Source organism: Varanus komodoensis, unplaced genomic scaffold (assembly GCF_004798865.1).
Source record: "Varanus komodoensis strain SLA01 unplaced genomic scaffold, ASM479886v1 scaffold134, whole genome shotgun sequence".
NCBI lineage: Eukaryota > Metazoa > Chordata > Lepidosauria > Squamata > Varanidae > Varanus > Varanus komodoensis.
Genome location: NW_025335387.1, coordinates 116,277 through 138,215, shown reverse-complemented (window position 1 = coordinate 138,215; position 21,939 = coordinate 116,277). Strand labels below are relative to the sequence as shown.

The 21,939-nt window shown below is 45.3% G+C and overlaps 1 protein-coding gene across 4 annotated transcripts in view; it reads left to right on the top strand.

Moving 5' to 3' along the window:
* COL18A1 (collagen type XVIII alpha 1 chain) overlaps window positions 1-21,939 on the top strand; it is a 199,717-nt gene that overhangs the window by 164,858 nt on the left and 12,920 nt on the right. For all 4 annotated transcript variants that reach the window (XM_044422718.1, XM_044422717.1, XM_044422716.1 and 1 more), the window contains 20 exons: window positions 65-109; window positions 3,803-3,925; window positions 5,046-5,117; window positions 5,723-5,749; window positions 6,758-6,802; window positions 6,986-7,048; window positions 7,687-7,722; window positions 8,577-8,666; window positions 10,220-10,249; window positions 11,749-11,775; window positions 13,257-13,319; window positions 14,506-14,580; window positions 15,364-15,399; window positions 15,955-16,008; window positions 17,008-17,082; window positions 17,505-17,579; window positions 17,721-17,763; window positions 18,357-18,419; window positions 19,771-19,814; window positions 20,843-20,962. In XM_044422718.1, coding sequence (XP_044278653.1) covers window positions 65-109; window positions 3,803-3,925; window positions 5,046-5,117; window positions 5,723-5,749; window positions 6,758-6,802; window positions 6,986-7,048; window positions 7,687-7,722; window positions 8,577-8,666; window positions 10,220-10,249; window positions 11,749-11,775; window positions 13,257-13,319; window positions 14,506-14,580; window positions 15,364-15,399; window positions 15,955-16,008; window positions 17,008-17,082; window positions 17,505-17,579; window positions 17,721-17,763; window positions 18,357-18,419; window positions 19,771-19,814; window positions 20,843-20,962 — 1,206 coding nt within the window. The remainder of the gene's footprint in view (window positions 1-64; window positions 110-3,802; window positions 3,926-5,045; window positions 5,118-5,722; window positions 5,750-6,757; window positions 6,803-6,985; window positions 7,049-7,686; window positions 7,723-8,576; window positions 8,667-10,219; window positions 10,250-11,748; window positions 11,776-13,256; window positions 13,320-14,505; window positions 14,581-15,363; window positions 15,400-15,954; window positions 16,009-17,007; window positions 17,083-17,504; window positions 17,580-17,720; window positions 17,764-18,356; window positions 18,420-19,770; window positions 19,815-20,842; window positions 20,963-21,939) is intronic.

The window sequence follows — 21,939 nt, the reverse complement described above, 5'->3', positions numbered from 1 at the left end:
GCATTTACTTTGTTAGAATGCTTCTAGTACTTCAGTATTCATTTCCTAGTCTTTTCCTTTCCAGGGAGAACCAGGCGAATTAGGCCTCCCAGGAGCACCTGGACCTAAGGTAGAATAACTCACTTTCTCAATAAATGGTTACTGTGGCATCTTGCTTTTGAATGCACAGCAATTCCCCTCGAAAGGCTTTCTCCCTGTACAATAAGCTTTTCTGAGTCCATGCATTTACTTTCAGTTCACAAGTCACTTTTGTGCCATGAATCTAAAACCACCTTGAAACATGTATCAGAAACGGTCCAGTGTTTCTGGGAGAAGCATCACTTTGAAGCTCATTTCAAGGTAATGCTCCAAGGAACACTGGGAGTTGTGATGTTTTAGCACCGAGGATTCTTTGTGAGAGATCCCCACTGCTTAGGGAGAGGCATTTCCTCACTTCCCTTCCATACCTTCTTGGCATGTCCCAAGATTATGGTTACCACACAGGTGAGTATTACATCTACTGTAAATGTTTTACAATGAATGTATCTAGAGAGATGGTGGCTTTTTAAAAAAGGCGATTCATCATTGAAGACAGCTTAGCCTGTTTTCACAGTGGTTTAGAAACTGGGACTTTGGGGCCTGTTTCTAGTTTTACATAATTCTTCACATTTTTTATCCTTCCTTTGTATTGAAGGTATGCCCCAGAAAGCATATCTACTTTTATATATCTATATGTATACATATATCTATAGAGGTAGATAGAGCTTGAGATAGAGATAGAAATATTATAATACATAGTTAAGATGCCTTACTAGTGTGCAGTGGATACCATGGAAAAGCCTACATGTTTTTTTCTCTATTATAACATACCACCAGAATTGTCAGGAAAGGCCGTCTTCTCTGCAGAGTTTCCTCAGCTCCTTGTTAGTGCTAGAACTTCCTTTGTAATAACACTCTTATTTAGCATATGCAGGTGAAGAAGCAAGCAGGTGAATACCTGGAACTAGTTTTAACCCTGTTCCCTTGCCCACAAAGACGTCTGTGCAGGGACTCTCAAGGCCACCTTTGCTCTGACTGAGCTCCCCTGGTCCTGCCTTCATTGCTTTCCTAGTCTACATTCTGGCTGCTGTGGTGTTCAGCCATTAGCTCTGCTCCTGCCGGTTCTTCCCAGCACCTTCTCCCCTTCCTCTTTATGTCCTGTATGACTGTTTAAAATGATGGCCTTGAAGGAGTTGCTACTGCAAGCAAACACCTGGAAGCAACAGAGCTGTCAGGAAATACCTTTTGTGCCCAGTTCCTGAACTTCCCAGCCTCTCCCCCAGGCATTCATTCATTCATTCATTCATTCATTCATTCAAAGTATTTATATGCCGTCCAATGCAGTCTGGACGGCTTACAAAAAACAACATATCAACAAACAACACACTACATCCAACAATTAGTGATAAAATCGAAGATAAAACCAATTAAATATTAAAATGTTGGGAAAATAAAAAGGTTTTCACCTGATACCAAAAAGAGTAAAGCGACGGCGCCAGGTGAACCTCCCTGGGGAGCATGTTCCAAAGCTGGGGCACCACTGCTGAAAAGGCTGTTCTCCAGGTAGCTACCCTCCTAATTTCCTTCAAAGAGGGCTCCCAGAGAAGGACCTCTGCCTCACTTTTCTCCCTGCATCTTTGCCTTAGCACAGGTAGATGCATAGCCTGCTTCCAATCTATTAGGATGGAAGAGACAGCAACCAGCCCACCTTCTATGTAGGAGAATGGGGATGTTCTAAATTCAGATTCAGTGTTTGATTTGCAACTTCATGCAGTATTTCATCATTCCCACCACTATGTATCCAAAAGTGGGTTCAATTATAATCCACATAGCAGCCATTCACATACAGTCATAAAGCCACTGCAAGTACAAATCCAGTCAGCATTTCAATACCTTGCATGCTTGTCTTGACTCTGCATATAAGCTGCCCTTCCCAGTGTTTTGTGTTCCACCTGGTCTACCCCTCCAGTAGAATTCAGAGGCAGTGGCCTGAGATGCAGAGTAGATGTACTTCTTCAGACTGCAGGTGGCGAATACTGCTTGAAAATGCTGCTGTGTAAAAATCCTGTAAATAAAAAATAAACAAAGCCTGGTATATCAGAGGGTGAAACTAGCGTGGCCCACCCCCTCTTGTGCTAGTTTTCTATTTGCAATGAGTCTCAGCACATAAAGGACGTTTTGAAAATGGAATCCAGTAAGTCTGAAGTTGTTCTCCATCACAGATAATTAGGCACATAATTCTTTCCCTGCTTTCTTCTTGTCTTCATTCACACTTTCCATCTAACCAGAATGCTCTGCTTCCTGTTCCCCCCGATGTATTAGAGCTTCTTTCCTACTACTACACACTCCCATATAGGGGGAACCCAAGAATGGAGGTAACATCACCATGCATGCTTTTGTGTGCACAATTTAATTATATTGTCTCCTTGTCAAAATAATAGAATCCCATATATGAATGGAGACAGCAGAAGCAGCAGCAGCAATAACAGCAAAGTGCTTGTGAGCCCCTGGACCTTGAGTGTCTTGCTGGAATTGTGGTGGTGGTCCAGAGCAGGGGTAGGGAGCCCTGGCCCTTCATATGCTGGACTACAAATTCCATCAGCCCCACCTTTAGTGGTCAGTCACTGTGAGAAGTGTGGTCCCACAGCATCAGGAGGGCCACGGTTTGTCCACTGCTGATCTAGAGAAACACCAGCCACATATTGTATCTGACTTTACTACATCTCTAGGTATTTTTAACATTTTTGCATCTGGTATATTTGATGTGGTGGACCTAATTCTTAGAACATTTTTAATAAAACTAGCATGTAATGATTCATTGGTCCTGTGGACATGTCTAATGAAATATAAGGATCCCATTCTATTTATTTTATTAACCCGAACTCAGCATTCTTGAGAGCTGTTAGAGAAAAGAATGCATGTTTCACCACTTCCCGTCTTTAGAGTTAATATTTGGCATTACTGTTCAGTTTAGCGTATGTGTGAAAACATTTCAAATGAGAAACTAATGACACACGCCTGTTAAATGAAAGTGCTCTGTGTTTCCTGTAAGCAGTACTGCCAATAGGCTATAATTACTTCCCCATTTTATCGTGCATGTTCTGTAAATAAAACACAAAGACTTTGGGCATGAAGCCAGTGTCTCCTGTCAGATGCCTGGACTGAAGCAGACTTTGCCCATGTATCTCCAGAATTCTCACTTAAGCAGAATACTTAACTGATATTTACCACTAGTTTGGGCCACACAAGGCTGTGGATGAACAATAGTGCAAGAAATAGATGTGTGCATGGGTCACAAGTACACAGAGGTTCTGACTAGTGTTCTGAACAGCGAAATGCAGATCGGTTAGGTTGCAGATTGACAGCTGCAAAATGCAAGATGAGTTTGCATACTTCCTTTCTTCACTGATCTCAGTTGTGTGGAGTATCACACATCAGCCCCAGCCACTGTGGCTGAGTCTCAGGAATGCTTTGAATTGTGCACCAGGCTGAGGAAGAGGCCTGGAACCAGTGTGAAACTCGTGCTACGGAGTGCAGAGAAGCTGCGTGTGCCATTCTGGACTGGTGTGCTTACAAATGTGCTCAGTGCATGCAATGAGAGAGGGCAGCACTGCAAGTATGAATATATGGGTAATACTGTGTTGCTGTGCACACAGTGCTCTGATTTTGCATTTGAGTATGTATTCGTGCATGCGCCTGCTCGTGACATGCTCTTGCCTATCCTTTGGCCATCTTTTTCTTGTTCCTTCCGGGATTCAGACTGCCCTTTTCTTTTTCCTTTCAGGGCAGCAAGGGAGATGCAGGGGTGCCAGGAGCACCAGGGGAACCTGGCCTGGCAGGCCTGCCTGGGCCCATGGGTCCCCGTGGACAGCCTGGGCCTCCAGGGCCAGGCTTCATGGCTGGATTTGTAAGTACCAGCTTCACATTCACACTTCTCTGAACTTTGCAATGGGATTCTCCAGTTTTAAAAAATCTGGGCAAAGCTGTGTATCTTGAGGGAAAGGGTACATGCAAATGCAATTCCACATCTGCCTTCCTCAATGTTTGCATCCTTGTTTAATTAAACCACAGTACACCGTAACCTTGATTTGCATGACATGACAACCTCCTGGCTTGTAAGCCAGGAGGGGTTGCTGTGTCATGTGAACATACCATGGTTTATTTGTTGCAGGGTTAGTAGCCACCCCAGCAGCTCTTGTGTCTTCTGAGCCCAGATGCAGCAGAGCAGGGATTTCTTGCTGGGTGAACAAAGTGCCCAAGCCGTACTTGGCCAGCACTGCTTATGGAGACAGTGGTGATGTGCAGGGGGAGCCACAGTTGCCAAGTGAGGTTGCCCTCCGTTGTGCTGTTGCCATCAAGCCTTTTGGCAAAGGTCTGGGTTAGGGTTACCACATGCAAGCGAAGGAGCAGGGCCAGCAGCAATCATTCCTTGGTCCTCCTGCCAGGTCTGCTGGGGTATCCACAACTGAGGGAGGAGTAGGGGGCATCCTAACCAGGCCAATTTGGGGTAGAATGGCATGGCTTCTTCCCAGTGTGCTTCATTATGTCACGTGAACCCTCCCTTATGTCTCAGATAAGGAACCAGTCTTTTAATGCCAGTTTACTAACCAGCATCTTTGAAATTGGTTTAAGATGCTGATGAGCCTGCCGGCATTAAATTGCAGTCCCTGGTTTCAATATAACAGCTGACTCTTGTTTAAATACAGCAGGGTGGATGCCCGGGGGGGGGGGGGGGGGAAGCGTGAGCAACAGACACCTGACCCCACTGCTTGTTCCCAGCTGCTAAAGTGAGGTTCAGCAAGCCAGAATTAAGCATCCTAGCTGGGCCACTGTCAGGGTTATAACTATCCACATTCGCTTGCTTGCTTGCTTGCTTGTTTGTTTGTTTCTTCATTCCTTTCTTCGTTAGTTCATTCAGAAGATTTATGCAATCATCTCTGGAGACTATTCTTCATAGAGTAACCTCAAAGAGGAAAGTTATGGGATCCATACCAGTGGACTAACTAATAACATCCATTATTATTTAGGATGATATGGAGGGCTCAGGACTGCCATTCGTTTCTGGTGTCCCTGGGGTACGTGGACCAGAAGGGCCACAGGTAATGAATGTCTCATTCCTTTGCTTAGCCTTTTCTTTCTCAAAGACACCAGAGCTATTGCCACTCACTTGGGAGCAAACAGGGTTTCATTACACTGCAGGCGTTCTTTCTTGGCAAATGTGTAGGATTGGGCTGCAAATAATCTGTATTGCAGATGTGCCGTGTTTTTCTGCTAGTGATAAAGGGATGCAGGCTTAACAAATCAGATCCTGACCCTCTCAGCCGCAAGAATCATATGCCTGTCCCGTGCACGCATTACAAGCGCTTCTTGTTGCTTCTTCAGAGGACCCTGAGCTGTTGCTATCGCTGTTGCAGAAACAAGCATACTAGCGGTAAAGGACACATGCCTCTCATTGGCACATTGCTTCACAAAGAACAGTCAAGAGCCTGGCTAGCTCTGAAAAGACAGAGCTTGTCTGTAGACTGCAATACTTAAGCTTTGAGTAGCAGGTCCTGTTTGCACTTTAACACAGGCTTCTGCCATGCCAGTACTATTAATTAATGCTGAATATACATATAATATATATGTCATTCAGGGGGCTAACTTTTCATATAGATCATGAAATAATTTTATTGGTGACTTCCTTTTTTTTAATTTTCCATAGGGCCCCCCTGGACTTCCAGGACTCAAGGTCAGGAAATGTTTGTTTGGCTTAGTAGCGCTCAGTTTTTGAGTTCCTCGTTATGCTATTCAGATGACGATACTTTCCCATATCAATTCAAAATGCGAATTGCAGTAGATGCAAAGCACTGGTGGATCATGCATGCTTGTGAACTGCCTTGTTGCAAGAAAGCACTGCAAGCATTGCAATGGTAACAACTCTGGATGCCGAGTATGGCCTTGCATAAATCAGCTGTGGAAAGATAGAGAGGGATCATGGCAGGTTTCATTTGCACCTATTGTGAGACTGAGTGCAGTCCTATTTATGTCAACAAGGCCAGGATAGCCTTCTCATGCAAATACAATGCACTCCTCACCAAGGATGAATATTGACCAGTTGCCTAGAATCAGTGTTTCAACTTCACTAGCAGAACACAGGCAGATGTGCACACAATTGCTTTATGTTATAGCGTTGTCACAAATCCTGCCCTACTGGCATGGGTACACCTTTAAATGCAGAGTAAGTTTTTTACGGATGTGTATATGGATACCAAGGGATGCAGGTGGCACAGTGGTTTAAACTGCTGTGCTGCTGGGCTGGTTGATCGAAAGGTCGCTGGTTCGAATCTGCACAACGGGGTGAGTTCCCGTTGCTCTGTCCCAGCTCCTGCCAACCTTGCAGTTCGAAAGCATGCAAATGCAAGTAGATAAAAAGGCACCACTTCGGTGGGCAGGTAACAGCGTTCCATGCACTTCGGTGTTTAGTCATGCCGGCCACACGACCACAGAGACTGTCTGCAGACAAACGCTGGCTCCCTCGGCTAGGAAACGGAGATGAGCACCGCCCCCTAGAGTCAGGCATGACTGGACTTCACGTCAAGGGGAAACCTTTACCTTATATAGATACCACCTGCATTCCTTGGTGTCTAGCTTACACATGCAAAAGATAGACAAACCAAGTACAGAGTAGATGGTTGATGGCCAGTAAAAATAAGCCTTATGTCTATTTGTGTGTGTGTGTGTGTGTGTTACCTTTCAGGGAGATGCGGGCAGCGTTGGTCTTCCAGGTTTGCCAGGAATGAAGGTAAGTTAGAATAATAAGCCTGAGTAATGTTTGCCTCCACTCTCATGAATATTATTTTAAGAAATTGTTATTAATGTTACTAATGTATTATTAAAATATATCACTAGGGGTTGGACTGGATAGCTGACTAGCATTTGTGGTGAAGTCTCAGATTCCATATTACCCTGTTGCTCTGTTTTACAGGGAGACCCTGGACTTCCAGGGCTGGATGGTCGCCCTGGGCTAGAGGGATTCCCAGGACCACAAGTAAGCATGTATTTCAATGTAGCCACTGCTTCAGAATTCTAATATTAAACCTTTCTTCCAAGAGTTATGTAGTACGTGTATAGCCTATCTTTTCCCAAAAAAGGATACTCAAGGAAGTTCTTGCTGACAAACTTGCAGAAAAAGATGCCTGAATAATTTTTCTTTTTGAAACGTTCTGGCCTTTGGAACTGCAATAGTAAGATAACCATACATACAGCACTTCAGGAAGTGCAAAAGCATGAGCCTGCTGGTGAAAATGGACTGTTACTATACAGCAGTTGTGGCCTCTTGAACAATTATCTCAGGGGGACAGTGTTGCTTTTTTCATCTGTAAGCAATTACACACCTCAAATATTTGTTGTGGTTATGTATAGCTTTCAGTACACACAGTAATGATTGCATTAACCCATGAGAGAGGGGTCACTGTTCTTCTTCATAAATGGGGAACAGATTGAGCATTGCTAGCTTACCCAAAGCCACCCAGTGAGTTCAGGGCTGAAGTGGGAGCTTAGCCTGCATCAGCTGGACCACACGGGTTGCCGTTTGCACATTATTCCACCACTAGAAACTGTGCTCTGTTGTGTGAAAAGGTCTCCCTCCCTGAGAAGGCGTTTATTTGACCAGACGTCTCATTTCAGGGGCCAAAGGGTGATACAGGAGATCCAGGGGTTAAGGTGAGTACTGTTCTGCATTTGAGAAACTAATGTTTGTGTGTGCGTGTGTGCATGTACATCTGTAAGTGTGTGATTTTCAAAACATGAGTTTTGTTTGCGGCAACAGTCATTGGTTTTTAAAAATGTGCCTTTAAAAACATTTCAAAGGCAATATATTCCTTTGCAAGTAACATAGTCTAACATGTATTCCCAACTTCCCTCTTCTCCAGATGTTCATCTCTCTCCCCATTGGTTTAGTGGCCACCATAGATGTATGGAGCCGAAAGATTCTCTGTGTCAGGCCTCTCATGGGAAATCAGGGGGAAGCAATGCTGAGCCAAGGAATGAGTGACCAGCATGAAGACTGCTCCTTGTCTGAGTGCTTGAGCAGGCAATTGTAGAGGCCCAAGCAGAATGCTGACCTAATCACACCGAGGTGCTTCCAGACTAGGCTTTCGCCATGTAATTGCCCTGCATCATACACAGAATTTTACCTGGTTCTTGTGGGGAGGCAGTCTTGTTGACTTCAGCTTCTAACTCTTTGGTGTTTTCACACCTATTCTTCCTTCTTTTTCCTTACCACAGAAAATAAAGTAAGCATTTTCATTAAGGATGGAATAGCTTCATGATCCATTCTGACTGGAGATGCTAGGAGCCATCTGTCTGGAAGCACCCTAAAAGTAGAATGAGGAGGTCTGATTGACCTAGCATATTCAACCACTGGTTCAAAATCCCTGTTAAAACTGGAGCATTCTGCTATATACAACCTTTTCCCTAATGCCAAAGGGGTGGCACAAGTTGGCTGAAATGTGTGCTGTCAAGAACATTTGGAACGAACTTCTATAAAACCTCTCCCTCTGCTTCTTTCTTTCAAGGGTGAACGAGGACAAGATGGGATAGGACTGCCAGGTCCTCCTGGCCCCCCAGGCCCCCCAGGAGAAGTCATCTACCAGTCAAGTGATGATGTAAGGATACTTGTGTTTTCTACAGAACCCTTTCTTTCCTTTTTCCAGAATCCTGTTACTTCTGAAGCTAGAGACAAATTACAGAATTCAGTGTTCCAGAAATCACTTCCATATTTTTATAAGCTTTATGGAGCTGACTTCACTCTAAACAGCTTCAGCTAACTAATAACTACTATTGTGGAACCACAAAGCCTTGTTTCCAAGATATTCTGGGAGAAAAACTATTTTCCAGTGAATAAGTTCCCAAGTCTTACCTGATCTGAGTCATGCAAGATTTATGATTTTTAGAAATAGAACCCATATGGTACACTGATAGCTTTTAAGTGTCCAAGTACAAGTTCATGCTCAGCTTCTTTTATCTCATTCATTCATTCATTCATTCATTCATATCCTGCTTTTTTGCTTCTAAGGAAACCAAGGTGGCTCACATAATTCTCCTTCTCTCAATCTTATCCTCACAACAACTCTTTAGGTTGGTTGGGCTGAGATTCTGTGACAGGCCCAAAGTCACCCAGTTGGCTGCATGGCTTAGCGGGAGCTAGAACCCAGATGGCCTGAGTCCCCCAATGCTATTATTCTGGTAGAGATTCATTTGCAGTTTCAAGTTACTTTTATATTTTCCAGACCTGCATGGACTATGAAAATGTCAGTATAATGAAATGTAATGAAAGCTGAACTGCTATTTCCTTCCTGCCAGAACACGCCTCTAGAAAATGTTCAAAACATTTCTTCAAAGTTGTGTTCTTTGTCTCCAGAATGTGCTAAAAGGGGGTTAACATGCAACCTCCCCCCACCCCCGCATTTTATGTTTTGGCTCAGAAAACCCTATGGGTTTAGTTCCCAGTATAATCAATTTAGAAGATTGAAAAGGTTCGTAGTTAATGAGAAATTTTGTAGCAGGTTGAAGAAAAGGTCAACTCAGTAACTAATAGATAAAGCTGACTAAATAGAAATCAATAAATGGTACATTATTGTGCTAGGATAGCCACTGAATTATGCCAATAATGCAATAAAGGTGATTAGAGCTGTTATCTTGGAGATAATTATGTGCCTTTATGCTTCTGGACAATAACACCAAGCCTCCGTGTGCTAGTTGGGTATGAGGCTCGTGATGGATTTGTCTAAATGACATTGGCTGCAAAGGTATGCATATGTACCTGGGAGTAAAGGTCTTTGAGTGTAGTAGGATTTACTTCTGAAAAGATATGCATAGGATTGCATAGTAGAGATTTTGATTTAAGGCAGCTGAACCTCACTCCCTGGAAAAAAGTGTTGTAATATTAAATAGTTCCCCCACAGCCATGTTTAACCACTACCATCGATTTAATGGGAATGGTGAAATAATGGTAGAAATAGCTCCTGGATGCAGGTTTGATTTATGTGATCTGATGAAACCATTTGGGGGCAGTGGTAAGAGTTTTGTGGCACTTGAATGGACTTTGGACTGACAATTAGTTTGTCCTCTTGTAATGTTTTATGACGAAATGTGTGGAATGACAGTAAAGGCCACATTTTAAGCAGAACATTGTTCTGTTTTTGTTTTTGTTTCATAGAAAAAATTATCTCTTTTTCCGGGCCCAGAGGTAAGTAAAACGCTAACTCTGTTCTAGTGGTTCAATTCACATAGATCCTAGTGATGGACTGCCAAATTGACATAAACCTTAAGAGGACAGAAATACTTAGAACAACACTGAGTCTTGGGTCACTTGAATGATGAACAAATTAATTGCTTCTGTAGATGCAGTCCACTTCATCAGATGCAGGGGACTGTATCTGTGAAAACTTATGCCATCATCAAATGGTTGGTCTTGAAGCTTTCACAGGACCCTTTGTTGTTTCTTGCTGCTAATAGACTAACTTGACTACCCCCTAGGAATAGAAATAGTTGAATGAGAGATTAGCACATAGCTGATGGGCATTGTAGTAGATGTTGCATCCACAGATATCTGCAAAGATCAGCAAAAACATTAAAGTTGCAAATCATTTTTACCAAGAGCTTCAGAAGCAAGAGTGGGAATGGATGGAACCTGTCTATTAGCCTTTCTCTTGGCCTTTTATTTGACCCACCACATTTGGACTTGGATTGGAAACCTAATTTTAATGGAAGGGTGAACACACCAATCTCACACACAGAGAGAAGGAACTCAGAGCTTCAGTGGCTGTTATGTAACTAATATCCTTTACAAGGCTGAACAGAAGCATTGCAAAGGGAACTTTGGGTTAAATGTCCTCACCTGAAGGTTATGTATTCTTGCCCTAAGAAATTGGCTATTGCAAGCCATTGATGCTATGGAGAATCCCCAGCCTACAGACAGGATATACCTGCTGGGATTTTCCTTCTGGCCTGAGAGTCTCTTCTCCATGTCCTGCTGCCTTCTCCCAAGGTAGGGGAAAGATCTGTTCCATAGCTACCTGGAGGCAAGAGCTTTTCCCTGCTGTGTGATAAATAGCTGGGCAAAGCAGCAAACCTCCCATTGAGACTAAGCTGGTGCCCTTTCTCCATGGTCGGTCTACTGACTTTGCATGAGGCTCAGTGAGAAGGGGAAACTTTTTCTCCCTCCGTGGTGCAGAAATGCAGCACGTTGTATGGGGAATCGTAGAAGAGCCTTCTTTCCCTCCATGGCCAGTTTGCCGCTTTTCCTTGGCATGTGGACACCACCTGTCGCTGGCATGGCTTCCAGCATGCTTGCCAGCAGCCAATGCACCGCTGGATTCAAAAAGGTTCCCCATGCCTGCCATGCAGGAGAGAGAGGACCCATGAATGCTTGTTGCAGTTCTGAAAATTCTGCTTTTAGTGCCATTTACCAAAAATGCAGCTAGGGTATATTTTAGGTTTCACGTTAAGAATGCAGTTTTCCCCTTGTGAGCAGGTACATTCCTTCTTTTAGCTACTTCATCTAAAATGAAATACACATCTCTATTGTGTTTAAGGAAACACCAGACAATTTAAAATCAGCATGAACAGTTTGGTACTTTATTTTCTGAAGCCATTTCCTGTTGCTGTTATTATTCATTACATTTGTATAATGAATATCCTGTTGCCGCCCAGTTAAGGTGATATAACTTTTGTCTCCCTCTGTAGGGCAAACAAGGGCATGCTGGCTTCCCAGTAAGTATTTTATCAGCTTTCCCAGGCATAGTGACTTCATAAGGCTCATAACATAAGATTTCAGCAGCTGTAAATCTTTGTAACAACCCAGGGATAGGGCATGCCAAGGGACTGAATTTTGTTTTCATACCCCTCTGTTGAAAGCAGGAGGAAGAGGCATATGTTTAACTCAGCATTGCGCACAATTACAAAATTTGCTCACTGCCACTCACAAAATATCTTTATTGGTGTGTTTTCTCATTGCATGTATGTGTGTGTGAGTGGATGGATAGACAGACAGACAGATCATCAAGCCCAGTTTATTCTGCACACCTCCAGCTATTTAGCAGTCTTGCAGGCAACTTCTAGCTCAGCACCATGACTTGCACTTGTTTTTTTAAGGGCTTATTGACTTAGACATTTGGAAAAGCAGTTGCCCCAGTTTGCTTGTTTTCCACTGAGTCGTTAACACTTCTGCAGGCTTAGCAACAGTTTGTTCTAGAAATGGGCCTTTGGAATAAATGCATGTGGACTGTAGAGTGCAGTGAAATAGGCAGGGTGCCCTGGTCCAGGCTTGGGGAGCTTCTTTCACTGCTACAGGGCCTTTCCAGCTGGCAACTTCCCTCCAGCAAGCCTGATGTAAAGGGGAGCACCTTTGAAGGCTGATAATGACACAGTGGTGCTGTTTTTGTTACTTACTTTATGTATTGCGGGTTGGATATGCTGCACAGAGAACAAAACAATACAACAAGGGTGTGTATGATGCTGGGGGATTGCCAGTTTTTTCCTCTGAATGTTATAGGCGGGGACCAGCAAACTATTCCTGCAGCTCTGCTGCACCTCCCTTGCTGCTCTTGCATTGTGGGAACCTACCCTTCCGTGCCTTTTTAGACTAAATGGTTTCTTCTGCTAGAGAATATGTTTCTATACAAAGAACAACATAGCAAACCTCCTGTAAGTCTACAACAGGGAGAAGGTACATATGCACTTGATATTATGGGAAGCCTAGAGTCCCAGCACTTTGTCAGCCTGATTGGGTTTAAAACAGGGCTCTTCACTTTTTCTCACCATCAGCTTTCTGAAGGCTGGAAAGTAACCATTCCAAGGCTAATCGTTTGCATGGTTCTATGTTTAGAAAAGGGCAAGCAGATAAAAGAAGGAAGGCCATGCTACTCTATAGTTTTTTCATATCCTCTGTAAAAGGGTCTCTAGTTAGAAAAAATAAGCCTGAAAAAATGGATTGCTCCATTGACCCTCAGCCCTGAAAAGATGGACTGTGAGGAGTGTTGGATGGCAGACCAACATAAAATAGGCCAACAAAAAAGCAAGTTTCAGTAAAGCTATTAGGGTGAAAAGGCTGGCGAACTTAATGCTGAAACTTACCTACGTTTAAGCAGTAAGTCTTATCTATGTAAGTGTAGACTTTCAAAATTAGGTAGACTAAATTGTAAATATACTGTTGGATGAACACTGGATGCATTCTCCCATGGTTGCATTCACAGGGGCCAGTGGGACCAAAAGGGGACACAGGAATCGCAGGTGTTCAAGGCCCTCCAGGACTGAAGGTAAGACTGCGCTAAGTGCTTTTCTTGTACTTGTCAGTTTGTTAGTTGACCAGCACAGTCGGGATTCCTCCATCACTAGCAGAATCCTTGCGCTTGTTGCCTTCTGTCTAATTCCCTTTCCATTGTCCAAATTACCAGCCATTCTATCTTGGGCTTCCTTCAGCCTTATGATGATTTATTAGGGGCACAGAAGGTACAGCATATCATGTTTGTGTTGGGAATGAGACATTTGGTACAGAAGAAATGATTGTACTGATGTTCTTGTGAAATGCGGTGGAATTTGGAGCATCAGAGAGAAGCTGTATGTTTGGCTGAAAACAGTCAGTGAACTCAAATGATTATTCCTACCAGTATTTTTGCTTGTTTTTTGTTGTTGTTTGTTTTGTGTGTGTGTGTGTGTGTGTTTTGTTTCGTTGGGTGTGTGTTTTTGCGTAAAATTACTTAAGATGTTTTATTTGCTTCTTTGGGAAATGACAGTCAAAGACCTTTGGCTGTTTTAGCAACTGCACAGAGAACAACAATCTCTGTGTAAGAAGGCCTAACGTGGAGCTGGCCATGAGTTATCCCCTTAGAAGAAGTCAGCAGGAAGGATGTGGAGTAGCACATGGCTCTTGCTGGATGAACTAGAAAAGAGCACATGTATAGCCAGTTCAGACATGCTTACTTGCTCATGCAGGCTTGCAAATACAAGCACAGGGCATAATCAGCTATTGTCTTAAAGAAGGGAAAAGTCACGGAGCTTTCTTCTGGCCGATAGAGAGGATCTGCCTGGTTGACACTTTTCATCAGTACATATGGCCATGTATATGGGAGTGGTAGGAGCAAGCAGTGTATCATATAAACCAGTCCTTAGCCAATGTAGTGCTACTCTGCAGTCACAAGAAAATGTGGGGAATCTTTCAGACAGAAAGCCTTGGAGAAGTATCTTCATAGGCTGATGACCAGGCACGTGAAATAAAATACAGCTGAAATGGAGAGAGAATTGGCATGAAGTTAGTGCTTGCTTCCTCAAGTGCTTCTAGTCCCCAAATTACCACTAGAGAATTCAACTCTGTTACACCTTCTACAAGATCATTATGCTAGAGTTGCTCATAATATGGGGCCCATTTGCTCATCACTTAATTCATGGAGAAGTTCTCGTGTTGCTGAGGTTTGTCTTCATTCTTGCCTTTTGTTTCTTGGGCAGGGTGAAAAGGGAGAGCCGGGAGTTATCATTGGCCCTGATGGAACGGACCTAGCAGCTAATACAAAAGGAGAAAAGGTAGAAATAAGTGTATTCAGCTCTCATGTGAAGAATGTTGCTCTGTTCTTGTGCAATCAGAAGTGTGGGAATATCCTTTCTGAGGGGTATCTCTAGACAGAGACCCTCCTAACAGGAAGGAAAGAGTGAGAGTCCCTGATCCAGTTGTGCTTTTGCCCTTAAGCTTCCCTTTTCTCTTTGATGATCTGAGATGGAAGGCCCCTGCATGCCCTCCGTGTGGTGTGTGCCAGCAGCTCTTGAAACGGGATTTCCCAAGTGATCGGAGGTGGCTTTTGCACCAAGCAGTTCTTTGCTGGGGAAAGGAAGGAGCATTCCTGGCAGGCTGTAGTGATGCAGCTGACTGACAGCAGCAGTGGTTGGTTCTTTGGCAGGAACCAGAACCCACCTGCAACCACGATCACCTACATATAAAAAGAATAAAAATGCAAGCACATTGTAGCTAAGAGTTCCTGTTGATGTCAACAGCCCACATAGCTGGCCAGCAACAGTGTGTCTGAACAGTCCTATGTAAGTTGCCGTGTGTGTGTGTGTGATGGGTTCCTCTTCCCCCTCAATCACTGGGACTGGCAGGAGGAGAAAACCCCCTCAGCAATGGCTGACAATAAAAAAGGACACCCTAAGCTGTGGAAGAGATGGCACTACTGTATTTTCAGCCATCCATCTTCAGGGTTGGAAAAGTTCTGAACTGCCCGTCTCTTCTACAGCAACTGCCCCCAATACATGAAACAATCCGTCCTCTGAATAATGGGGTACTTGCCACATCACTTTTATTTTTGTCTACAGGGTGAACCAGGCTTACAAGGACCTATGGGACCACCAGTAAGTTATGAATGGTATCTTTGCTTTTCTGCAAAGAATTTACAAGCTCTGAGAACTCACAAAAGGGGTTGTAGTTCCAATATTTTGATTGATCAAGCATTTAAAATATGCCTTATGGTAGGATCGATTGTCACCTCCAACTGCTGCTTTCCCTAATACCGACCATGCAGCATGGCTTTTCATTTTGGCGGGCTTGCAAGTGGAACCTGCAGCAAAAGGGGGCTTGAGCGAGCCAGCATTCCTTCCCCCTTCCCTGCTTTTCCAGTTGAGATGCAACATGCTGTAATTACTGAGCATGCTCTGAGCTTACGGGGATGTCTGTCTGTGAGCCATGCCCTTTAAGGATGTTCACCGTGTGGGAGCTACGCTTACCTCTCTTGCGGTTTCTGTTACCCCATTTGGGCTGCCTGGGGGCTGGCACTCATCACGCATGTTTGCTGTTAAAAAGAACAGATCCAATAGTCCATGGTATTGTATCATAGCCATCAACTCAGAATTTACAAGCACCATCTTTCTGATCCAGACTATTTTTGTTATTTTCCATTTTTCTCTTAGGGGCTACCTGGACGGCATGGACAAAAAGGAGAAATTGGATTCCCTGGAAGACCAGTAAGAATGTTTTTTCAGGTTTCTTCTGGTATATAATGTTTTCTTGTAAATAAGGTAGAAAGAGAAGGGGGTAAATTCAGCATCCTTTAGTAAACATTTTCCGCTTGGTAGGTAGTAGATGAGAGGCTGCGGAAATCAGATTTCTAATATGTTCCATATTCATTCACAAGGGATTGGACAACTAAGAAATTAAAAAATGAAATCCTAATGAATGTTGCTGTTGTGTTCATATTTTGATTATTGTTGTTGTTCATGGTGGTCTTTCAAACTGCACAGATGTGCTCTTACGATTGTCTAATAAGTGTAGTGTTGCCCAGTCAGTTTCCTTCTGTTTCAGCTCTCCAAGGGAGAGTGGCAAAGTGGAGGAAGTGGGGTGACAGTCTGCAGATACTTCAGAAAGGAGAAAGTTTAAGCCCCTTCTTCCCTTTTCATGGCTCCATTTAGAGCATTTTGTGTGATTCCCTGTCTTTTCTAAACGCTCTCTCTGGGTTTAGATGACACAACAACCCACTGTGTTTCAAACAGTCCTAGAACCAGCAATGGATTGTCAAGATGGCTTTGTTCGCTGAAAAATGAGCCCCACTGTGGGAAGTGGCCTGGGTTCAGACGACATGACAACCCACCATGCTTAGTTACCCACCATGGGTTGTCATGTTGTGTGAACCTGGCTATTTTTTCTCTCTCGAAGGAGAGAGAAGTGTATGAACCCTTTGATTCTACCCCCATGTTGGCTGCCCAACCCGCAGGCCCAGTCTAGTCAGCATTCGCGGCAGACAGACCTACAGTGTAGTTCTTCCCACTTTTGAGGCTTTAAGACGCAGAAGTGCCATTTAGGAGCCGCTGATAGACAAATTTGGAGCCGTCACTTCTCTCTGCCCTTCCACCCAGCCTTATGTGAGCAACAGAAATGTTGGCTGCTTGGAGCACGAGCTCCACATTAGCCCTGTGTGGTTGCAGGGGCCCTTTAAGGTGACTCTGCTGTTTTGCTGCCATTTGCAGGGTCGCCCTGGTATGAATGGCCTGAAGGGAGAAAAAGGTGACCCAGCGGACTCAGGTGGAAATCTGGGCTTAAGGGTAAGTGAAAAAATGACTCGCACACAGAGATGCAGGCGACAGGATTGCTTTTGCCAAATGGGTATTGGCTTACTGTGATTCTCTCTCTACTGCATTTTGTCCAGCCTCCATGCTACACCCAGCTCTAAAAAATGTATCAGATGGTTTCTCTGTTTCTTATTTACTAATTACACTTATATCTGCATCTCCCTTCTGCAGGAAACCCAGAGTAGTTTCCATGATAATTCTCCTCATTTCCGTTTTTTCCCTCACAGCAACCCTATGAGGTAGACTAGGTGAGAACCCATGACTGGAACATTGTCACCCAGTGAGTTTCATGGCTAAGCAGGGAGTTGAACCCAGATCTCCTGAGTCCCAGTGCAAACCTTTAGCAGCCGCACCACACCAGCTATCACTGATTGTACTTCTCTTCCTCTCTCCAGGGTCCTCCTGGCCTCCCAGGCCCTCCTGGCCCCCCAGGTCCTCCGGGCAGCGTAGTGCCTGTTTATGACAATAATGTGAGTAATCAACTGAAGGAACTTTACTTACTGGGGAAGCACACATGTGCCTTTGTGTAGGACCAGAAATGGAATGCACAGTGACTGATAAATCGATGAGGTGACACACTTCAAGGGAAAACTTGTTTCTTTGCATTTCAGGCATTTGGCGACATGGGCCCTCCTGGACCACCAGGATTGCCTGGTAAGAAAACTATTAAGCTGGTTCAAGAGCAGGATAGTGTGGGAAATAATTGGGTTTTCCCATAATGTTCTGGATTCGTACCTCTCTGCAAATGATAGGAGCAGGGAGGCATACATTCAAAATGGTACAAACAGGAGAACGTATCGATGTCCTACTCTTGTGTCGCTGGCTGAAACCCAATAGAGAAGCCTTCCCCAAACTGGGGAAGCTTTGGGCTACTTGACCTCTGGCTTTGCTGGCTGGAGCTGATGGGAACAGTAACCCAAAACATCTGGAACGCACCCAGAAGTCTGCTGTTGAGAAATGATAGCATCCCCCTTCCATGGTGCTTCAGACTATCATTCTGTGCAGTGGATGCCAGTCTCTGTACAGAGCCATGGTACTGCTCCCATTGAAGTGGCTTTTACAACAATTTTATTGTAAATCAAACTTGAACGAATAAATGGACTTGCATGGTGGTCTGAATCCACAGTTTCTCCCAGGGATTCTCAAATTCTGGCGATATGTCAGGTCTGAAATTTCAGTGCTGGCTTACTGTGCCTTCTTGCAGGCACCTGGTGATTAGCAAGACTCACACCCTTGCTCTCTTCCAGGCTACCATGGTACTCCTGGTGAGAAGGGAGAGAAAGGCGAGATGGGTCCTCCAGGGCCCCCAGGTGAGATTCCCTGTCATGCAATACATGGGCTCAGCTTCTGCCTTGTGGCCCACACTGAGCCGGGAGGATCCTGCAGTGCAGGCGCTGAAGGCCCCTGTGGCCTCGCTCACCTTCCTGAGCCACCTCAACCTTCCTCCCCAAGCACCGCTGTCTCGCTGACATCCCTGTCTCGGGCTTGCAGCCTGCTGCGATTTAGGTGGGAGGCTGCGTCACTCAAGCTCTTCCTTCACCTCAGCATTTTTTTCATTATGCTATTTGCTTAACATAATCAAAATACAAAAAGAAAAGCATATGTAAATTAAAGTAAAATAGAATAAAGCAGGTGGCTGAGTGCTGCATTTCCCACTATAGTGAGGTGGGAAGGGAGACAGGGGAGCCCCATAAAGAGCTGGCCAAGACCTCTGCAAGGTTTTAAAAAGGGAAGAGGAGAGAACAGCAGGACAGTGGAGCTGCAGCTGGGAAAGGGAGCCGGAAGAGTTGGGTTTTAGCCCCCACGAAGGTAGAAAGAGGCACTGACTGGGTTAATCCTCCTTCCCCCACTATAACCCCAAGCAGTGCATGGGTGAGCAGGGTAAATCGGAGTGGCTGCTCTGTGTTGGAAGCCCAGCCTCTGCCCCAAGCAGCTGCCCCCATCCTGCTGTGCAGGCACTGAGCAGAAGCTCCCATTCCCTTCCATTAATGCTCTCCTGATCCTTTGGACTGCGGCTCCAAGCCCTCCTGACCATCGGCTGTTTTGTCTGGAGCCAATGGCAGTGAAGGGTCAAAGTCTGCATGTGCTTCTCATGGGCTGATTTCAGCTGCAAGTGAACGTTCCTCTCACGCTGGTTTTTTCCCCCCAAAGTGGCTCCCTCTGCAAATAGTGAGAATCACTAGTCTAGCTGACCTCACCTTTATCCTCTCAAAAGCAAACTTGAAAATGTGCTGGCTTTTTGAATTCAAGCTGAGGGTTCATTAACCCAGCAGGCTTTGCAGATGCAAAAATCACAACCATGTCGACACACACAGGCACCCATACAGTCATAGTGAGGGTGCGCAGTGCCCAGCTTGCATGCAGGCCAAAGAACAGCCCTCCTCAAATGCAGACAAGTCGAGGCCCATAATAGCATTGTTCAAGAACACAATATGCTGCTTAGACTAACAAGAATGATACACAGAAATTCCTGAAAGGTGCTTCTGCTTTCTTCATCTGTGTTGGACTCTTCAGCCTATATTCCCCACTACTACCACCAGCTTCACTTAAGGAGGTCATGGCTGCTGGCCTTTGGTGGCCAGCAGCCCAGGAGTCAGCTCCTCGACAGAGTGTCTTCTTTGTTGTTATCTAATTCTTCTCTGTTGCTTCATTCCTCACAAGGCCAGTTCCCCTATGACTTCAGCAGATTTGGCTCCACCTTCAGGGTAAGTGTTCTTCATTTGGGTGAGCTATCTAGCCTTATAAGGCTGCCAGGAACAGAAAACTGGGGATCACTGGGAAACTGTGGCAGTGGTCCTAGGAGAGGAAGGACAACTGTCTTTTGCCAAATAAGCTTTTAGAGGAGCAGAGTAACAGTCACAGGAAAAAGCCTTTGGGTTCTCAGATATTGCTGTTCCACCTACCGTAAGTGGTAGCATTTCCCCCTTGCACTCCTCAGTTTTAACAGCGTGCAGATTTAGTGCCCCTGAACATTGCTGGAGGCCCAGCGAGAGGCTGGGTTCACCTGTTGCTATTGTTGTCGGATGACTAAAAATGCAACTGGTGCGATTTGTACTGGCAGCAGGAGACGAGAGCTGTTTTGGTTCCCTGATATGATGGCAGTGATTTCCACATGGGCCAAGACCTGAGGATGCAAGTCCATGGCTGCTCTGCAGCTCTGAACTGGGCTTTGAGGGTCAAGGGGCTCAGATTAACTGCTTGTTTGAGCTGCCTGCTCAATTTGCCATCTCTTGTTGTGCTGCTGCTCCGTTTAGAATGGGTCTGAATGGGTTTAAGCAGTCTCTCTTCACTGGCCCATACTGCTCCCCAACACAGAACTCTGCCTGCCAGTCCATTCTGTGCATCCAAGGTAGAAGTAACAGAGTCCGTGCCAGTCAAGGGGTCCCTCCAGCCCCAAAGGAGCCTTAACTGATATTAAATTGAACGAGGGTGCCTCTCAGATTGCATGCGCTGAGCAACAGACCCTGCACTGCAGAGTTACGGCACAGAGTGATATCTCTACAGAGCATCAGGGGCAACTTTCAGTTCAGTACCAGGTACTTGAGTTGTGGCTCACTTTAGTCCGTCTCCTTCCCCCTCCCCCTCCCCTAGCTCTGCATCATCAGGCTGGGTAGTTTCATCGGTTTCCTCATGGACCTGCTGTGGTAGAAAACGACCCTAATTTTGGAGGTCACGTAGGTGGGTGCAGTCTGTGCAGCTGCTGCATTGTTGCTCACTTGATTGCCTTCCACAGGGCGAAAAAGGGGACAAAGGTGAAACAGGGACAAAAGGCGAGAAAGGAGAGTCAGGTGGAGGATCATTTGGATCAGGCATCGTTGGACCTCCAGGTCCCCCAGGGTACCCTGGTCTTCCGGTAGGATATCCCAAACTGCATACTAAGGTGGTTTATGGCCATTGTCTGCAGTGTGGCTTGTTCCTCTGCATTCTTTGAAGTGTTCCATGGAGGGGGAAGCTGAGCCTGGTGTGTGGCAACTTTGGTAGGGCATTGGGCTGAGATGGAAAAGTGAAGAGGGTAGGCTGTTAAGAAGGGCCCATGGCCTTTAGGATGAAGCCATGCTGTGCTGCAGCAGATGGACAAAGCTTTGCAGAAATATTGGAATTACCCTGGGGCAATATTTAAGGAAAAAAGCAACCAATCTGAGAAGAGTTCTTCTGTCATTGTGGTCCGATGTGTCCATTGCTGGATACAGGGCCAGATAGGTACGCACCCCTTTGCTCAGACGCGCTGGGGACTCTGGCATTAGCAACCCTGCTTTGCCTTTTGGCCAGGAAGTTCCTTCGGATCCCTGCCATCAGGCAGAAGAGGAACGGCTGCCTTAGGTGGCAAGTGTTGTCTTCTCTCAGATCGTTAAAATGTATTGCTGTGATGCTTTTACCAAATGGGGGGAGGAGCAACTCTTCAAGAGGCTTGACCTGCAAATAAATAGTGATGCTTTTGCTTCTTCAGTGAGGCTGCTTGGCACATGGTTTGCCCCACATGGTAGCGGCAGGATCCAGGCAGAAAGAGCAGTGGGCAGCGGGCAAGAGCAGAGCAAGCGAGGAAGGAGGCAGCTTGCAAGGTGGCACCACTGCAAGTCCAGGAGGTTTCCTTGGGGAAAAGCTTGTAGCTTTGTCCCTGAGCCTGGGATGAGAATGCCTAAAATCAGGATGCTCCTGGATGAGGCCCGAACAAGGTGCCTGGAGCATGAAGCAACAGTAACACTGGGAACATAGGAAGCCGCCTTACGCCTCTAGCGCAGCGCTGTCAGCACGGACTGGCAGCAGCACTCTGGGGTTTCAGGCAGGTGTTTTTCCAGCCTTGAAGATGCTGGAGAATGTGGGACCTTCTGA